The sequence below is a fragment of the Gadus macrocephalus genome, chromosome 12, assembly GCF_031168955.1.
Source record: "Gadus macrocephalus chromosome 12, ASM3116895v1".
Lineage (NCBI taxonomy): Eukaryota > Metazoa > Chordata > Actinopteri > Gadiformes > Gadidae > Gadus > Gadus macrocephalus.
In genome coordinates, this window is record NC_082393.1 from 2,900,696 (window position 1) to 2,907,316 (window position 6,621).

Below are 6,621 nucleotides of genomic sequence, written 5' to 3' on the forward strand. Positions count from 1 at the left end.
TGACATCCTTTTATTACTAGTCAACTCCTTTAACCATTCTGTGTCCAACAATAGTTTCTCTGCTCTGGTCTTCTTGTGAAGACGATTTTCGATTTTCTGAAAGGTGTTTACAGATCAAGTTAAGACCTGATGACCTAGTCTAACATTCAGATGCAACTCAGAGTACCATCTGTGAGGCTTCTGCTGTTCGCTCTCTGTTCCTGAATATTTCCAAAGCCTGAATAAACAACAACCATCTGTTATTGCCTGAAATGTTAGTTGTGCTTGATAAGTAGGCTACTTGACAAAAATCAAATAGCACTACCTTGATGCCCTGCAAATGAGACGTACCAAATTGGTCCCTGACATGCACATCTATGAAAGCACATCCTCTGTGTCCATCATTGGAAATACATTGGACATAATGGAAGATATAATGAGCCCGGCAATTTCCCAGCAAGTGTATTAGCATTGATAAAGTCCCACTGAAAATCCCTTTCATGTTGATGGCTGCAAACGTTATCCTCTGGGTCATTTCATAGCAACCTTTGATTGGAATGCTTTCAGGTTGGAGACAGCTGCTTCATTTCACTTTATTCAGCCCCATGAGTACGTCTACAGACAAATTTGTTCGCCTGTTTTTCTCTCTCAGATAATAACCCCGGGGGTTCCCAGCGCCATGTCTCGCCTCAACTGCACTTACGAGCTGACGGCCGGCCGGGACGGCTTCGCATGTCCGTCCCGATGCGACAACCTGACGTCCGCCCTGAACATGAGCTACCCGGAGCTGGAGGACGCGTGTCTGACGGACCAGGAGTACCTGGAGAGGTACCGGGGTGCCCGTCGCTCGCCCATGTTCCTGCCCGTCTGCCTCACCTACCTGGCCATCTTCCTGGTGGGTGCCGTGGGCAACGTGCTCACCTGCACCGTCATCGCCCGCAACAAGGTGATGTGGACGCCCACCAACCTGTACCTGTTCAGCCTGGCCGTGTCCGACCTGCTGGTGCTGCTGCTGGGCATGCCCCTGGAGCTGTACGAGATGTGGCAGAACTACCCCTTCTTGCTGGGCGCGGGCGGCTGCTACTTCAAGACCTTCCTGTTCGAGGTGGTGTGCTTCGCCTCCATCCTCAACGTCACGGCGCTGAGCGTGGAGCGCTACATCGCCGTGGTGCACCCGCTGCGCGCCAAGTACGTGGTCACCCGCCGGCACGCCAAGCGCGTCATCCTCACGGTGTGGGCCGTGTCCATCCTGTGCGCGCTGCCCAACACCAGCCTGCACGGCATCGCCACGCTTCCGAGCCGATCGGTCGGCGGCGGCGGCGGCGGCGGCGGCGGCGGAGCGGGCGTCAACGCCTCGGACTCCGCGTCGGCGGCCGAGGGCGGCGTGCTGGACTCGGCCATCTGCGTGCCGCTCAGCCCCCAGTGGTACAACCTGACCATCCAGGTGACCACGCTGGTGTTCTTCGTGCTGCCCATGGCGACCATCAGCGTGCTCTACCTGCTCATCGGCCTGCACCTGCAGCGCGAGAAGATGCTGCAGGTGTTCGAGGCCAAGTCCAGCTCCTCGGGCCAGGAGAGCTTCTGCAACGTGCGCCGGAAGCAGCAGAAGGCGCGCCACCGACAGGTGACCAAGATGTTGTGTAAGTATCGTAGACACTCAGATTTTCGGCATTTCTATGCTTTATTATAGAGTGAGATTGTTAGGGAGGTACGGAGGGGAGGACAAGCAGCAAAAGACAACGGGCAGGACTTGAACCCGGGTCGCTGCGATCAGGACTGAGCCTTATAGGTAGGCCTACTCTCTCTACCCGGTGCACCTCCGTGGCGCCCCCTCTGGTTTGTATTGGAGCAGAACTTAAGCATGGAGGAGAGAAAAGTGTCTCCGGGGGTTTGAACCACAACTTCTGAGATGTTACGTAAGTATCGCGCATCAAGGGGGAGGAAGTATCGAGCCTCTGGTTTGTTTTGGAGCAGAACTTCAGCAGGGAGGAGTGAAAGTGTTCATGTCGGTCTGAACCATTACAAGATTGAAGCTTATGATAAAGACTGTAATAAGCTGCAGTCTGGGGAGAGCCATTAGCAGATATTGGGAGCACTGTTGCGTTGGGTGTATACAATTAGGCCACACTTTCTTTATTTGACGGTACATTAATAAGACGAAATAAGGCGTATTTTGTATTAGACCATATTAATCCATTTATTTGATGATGCCCAGAGGCGTCGAGATGCATAATGGGATTTGAGGACAAAGGGGGCATAGCCTGTATCTCCATGGGGGGTTCGGGTGAAACGTCTAACCTAGAATAGAGTTAGGTTAGATATCACAGTTTGGCCAAAATATGACTCTGTAATTAGCATAAGTAATAGAGTAGAAGCAGACTTCACAACCTCCAACATTAGGCAATTGCAGACAAGATAACAAATTAATATTAGGCCATTAGGGTATTACATCTTCCTTCACTCAGACACTTGCACGCATACAAACTTTATGTAGCAGTTATGAAGTGTTATGCAATGCAAGCCTGCGCTCTCTCTCTCTCTCTCTCTCTCTCTCTCTCTCTCTCTCTCTCTCTCTCTCTCTCTCTCTCTCTCTCTCTCTCTCTCTCTCTCTCTCTCTCTCTGTGTGTGTTTGCTATAGTGTGAAATGTATATGTTACCTGAATGATGGAAATGACAGATGAATAGAACCGTTGATAGAATTGTTCCCTCCATAATAAGAAAATCGACATTGAAAGTAGACATTGACCTGTAGTTTGGTACACTGACAGTGAACATACACTGTGTGTTCACGTCATGGCTCTGGCTGGGGTTGCTACATGACATTTGTTATGGATCCAGGTTTCCCGGCTTTTACGTTGGGTCATTATTTTCTCATTAATTATTCAATTCTATCATTCTTTTACACCCAAAAGCCATTATTTTGGGTTCACGGCTGTCATGCAGTCCACACACGGCCAATACGGCAACAGAAAATCCTGTAGTTTGCTTTAGTAAACTCCCATCGCTTCACTCCAAAGTTTGAACACCACAACTTGCTCCTGTTGGAAAATGACTGGCAGGACATTCAGGATAACTCAAAGTGACAGCACCAACAGCATAAGGACAAATGTCCATCGCATCGCTCGGCAAGGAACAGGCTTTAGCCGTCCTGGCGTCTTGCAGTAGTAGAAATGTTAACGTTGATTTATGAGATAAGTCACTTGAAGGTAACGAGCCATACCTCATATGATGGTAATAGCAGTAAATGATCCCCAGTGCTATCTCTAAATGAACGGACGCCGAGCTCATTTACATGAATGCATTTCATGTCACTACTTTGAACCCAGTGATCTGAAAACAATCAAGGTCACAGGTCCTTGACAGAAGCATTCAACGATTATCGCAAGACGCTTCAGACAGCCAGACTGAATAGTGGGACTATTTCCCCCTTGTCTTATCTCCCTTTGCATGGACTCCTATTTAGCTCTGACACTCATCTCATTTTGAATTATGTATTTTGTTAATGTGAAATGATATCCATCGCTTGTTGAATAATGAATGGGAGGCTGGAGACATGACAAACAGTCAAAGGCAAGCTGTTTGACATTTGGAGCCTCTCTTTTTGCACTTTATCCTTTGGCTATAACATTTCACAGTTCCGAATGTGACGGCTGTTGTGAATTCTTTGTCAGCTGTGCTCAAGGGGAAGAAAGTCAAAGTCAAAGTTATATTGCACGGACCCTACTCATTAGGGACTTTAACAAGAGTCACGTGCCATGTGAAAAAAAATACAACTAGCAACCCCTTGAAACACATGATATTACGCAAAGAAGACGCTATAACCTATGGCGAGCAGTTTAATTAAAAGAAAGCATTATTTTTTGTTGATTAATGAGATGATTAATTGGGTGATTGATTGAGGTTGTTTGTTTAATTGGTTGCATAAATTTCAATAAGTTATAAATTACAGTTTAGGGAGAGAATTGCCAATCAACCCAGAAGAAGCTCAGCTCATTACTCAAATCACACGTTGTTCCTTTATTGCCTCAACAGCCAATGCAAGAAACCTCATCATATACGTATGAAATTGATTCATACATTTATGGAAGAAATGATTGACAATAAGGATGATGAACTTCCTTGTTTAGCGTTCTGCAACTGCTGAAACTGCAACAACTGGTAATGGTTAACTTGTGGAGACGTTAATCTTTGGGAAAATATTTACTTCAACGTACATTACTTACATTTTCAACATGTTTCTACGCATAAAAGTAATACACATTTGCAAATAATAACAAATCCCGAGACAAGTCATTCGATTATTTCACAATAATAAATTATTTTGAAAAAACATGAGCGAAGCCAATTCAAATAAACAATCATTTCATGACTTGTGTCAATCATTAAAGAAATAATGAATGAAAATATTTATTCTTAAAGTAAACAAAGTTTCCCCCCAAAAGTTTGAGAGTGGCTCTCGCGTCCAACACCATGACACAGTTTTCTTTCGTCTGTTTAAGTATTTAAGTATCTAAGTATTAAGCCGTAGCCTACCGTAGTTTTCATTCTGGTGACATGGTAAATAGACCTCTGAAGAATAAATCCCGCCAGATTCCACTTGGATTTTGGATTGTCGGTTCAAAAACCCCATGTTATTTCCAATAGATATTTGACCGATGGATCCGGAGCCTCTGAGACGGGACTTATTCTTCAGAGGTCAATCCCTCGTCTGTAACTCAACTGTTTCGCTTCTCAAGCCTGTCAGGTCCCATTGGCCCCTTGGCCCGAATGCTGAACTGTCGGCACCATGACTGACCTTATTTGGTCCTGTCGCTCCTCCATCTTGATTATATGTTGTTTGTGGATTTAAATGATAATTTTCACAAAAAATCCACAAACAACATATGTGTAATCCAGGGCATATAAAGACCGGGACCAGAAAATAATTATTTTCTCTCCATTGACACCCATTCATATTTTTCGATCTTAGGTCCCATGAGCCCTACCGGAAGGGGCGTGACTTCGCCACTCTATTGTGGTCGTTGCTTTGAAATCTACATTGAGATCGATAATGAAGGATAACTGAGGCAAACCTAAAAATTAGAAATTTGACTTTACTTATATTTATTAGTAAATAAATTCTTACTAGAATATTGCCACACACTGGGTGATTACAACGATAATTATTGAAATCATGTTGCATCTCCCTCGTTACGAATATGGCATTTAAAGTACATATAGCGCATTGGTCACTATGAACCAGGGTGGAAATGCCCTCAAACCAACAGGGGTGTCTTTGGGCCTTTCTATTTCCAGCTTCACAGCTGTCCTCAGAAAGCTATTGATCTTCTTATTAAAGTTCATGCCTCATTTTATGATGAATAGATTCACTGCAACCTGTAGTGCGAAAATGTCGCTCAATTAAAACTCAGTAGGCTTTTTGTAGAGTTTCGATTCACAGCAGAAAGCCTGTAAGATCTATTTCAGTTGATTCTCTCTCTGCCTCTCTCACACTCTCTCTATCTTGCCTCTCGATGTCTGTCTCTCTATCCGTCTCTCTCCCTTTCTGCCTCCCTCTCACTCTGACATTTTCCTTTTCTCTCTCTCTCTCTCCCTCTCTCTCAATCTCTCTCCCTCTCTGTGTCTCTCTCACCCTCCCCGTCTCTCTCTCACACTCCCCATCTCTCTCTCTCTCTTCTCTCTCTCTCTCTCCCCCTCTCCCTCCATCCCTCCTCCACCTCTCCTCACCCCCCCCCAGTCGTCCTGGTGGTGGTGTTCGGCATCTGCTGGGCGCCGTTCCACACGGACCGGCTCATGTGGAGCTTCATCAGCGACTGGAGCGAGGACCAACTGGAGACCTTCCAGTACGTGCACCTCATCTCCGGCGTGCTCTTCTACCTCAGCTCCGCCGTCAACCCCATCCTCTACAACCTCATGTCCACGCGCTTCCGCGAGATGTTCCGGGAGGTCATGTGCCGCTGGCCCTGCCAGGCGCCGCCGCGCACGCACTCCTTCAGCGCCACCAGGGCCACGCTGCGGAGCACCTTGAGCGACGCCGCCATCGCCATCGCCGCCGCCGCGCGGCCGCCCGTCACCGCGCGGCCGCCCGTCACCGGGGGCCGCCTGGCCGTCGTCGAGGGCGACGCGGACGCAGATGAGAGAGGGGAGAAGGGGAAGGAGGACGAGACCAGCTTTGCGTGCTGATCGAGGAAAGTGAAATAAGCGGACTGCGTTTATCCAGCGCTTTTCTAACCAGGGGCCACTCAAAGCTCTTCACAATGTCGGCTATATAACATTCACCCATTCATGCACACATCCACACACCTACGGCGGTGTCAACCATGCAAGGCGACAACCAGCTCGTCAGGAGCAATTAGGGTTAGGCGACCCTCACCACTCAGCTAGGAGGAGCCCGGGATCAAACTAGCAACCTTCCGGCTCCTCCTCCTGAGCCAAATGACGCCCCAAAAACAAAGATGTGTGGGCGAATTGACACACATCATTGGAGAACGTGTGAGGATGTGTCCGGAGGCGGCAGCTGGACAGACCGCTGAGAGACCATGTTACCAGCCCGTTGAAGGCCTTCGATATATGGCTTCAACAACAGAGCCCCCGCCGCAAAGGAGACACGCAACATAAATAACTGATGAGCAATTGTCAAAG

The 6,621-nt window shown here is 47.6% G+C and overlaps 1 protein-coding gene across 1 annotated transcript; it reads left to right on the plus strand.

Moving 5' to 3' along the window:
• The first annotated feature begins 514 nt into the window (after nt 1–514).
• On the plus strand, nt 515–6,162 carry nmur1a (neuromedin U receptor 1a). The gene is made up of 2 exons (XM_060067509.1): nt 515–1,619; nt 5,717–6,162. The coding sequence occupies exons 1-2, from the start codon at nt 659–661 to the stop codon at nt 6,160–6,162; spliced, it is 1,407 nt and encodes a 468-aa protein (XP_059923492.1). The 5' UTR covers nt 515–658.
• The last annotated feature ends 459 nt before the right edge of the window (nt 6,163–6,621 follow it).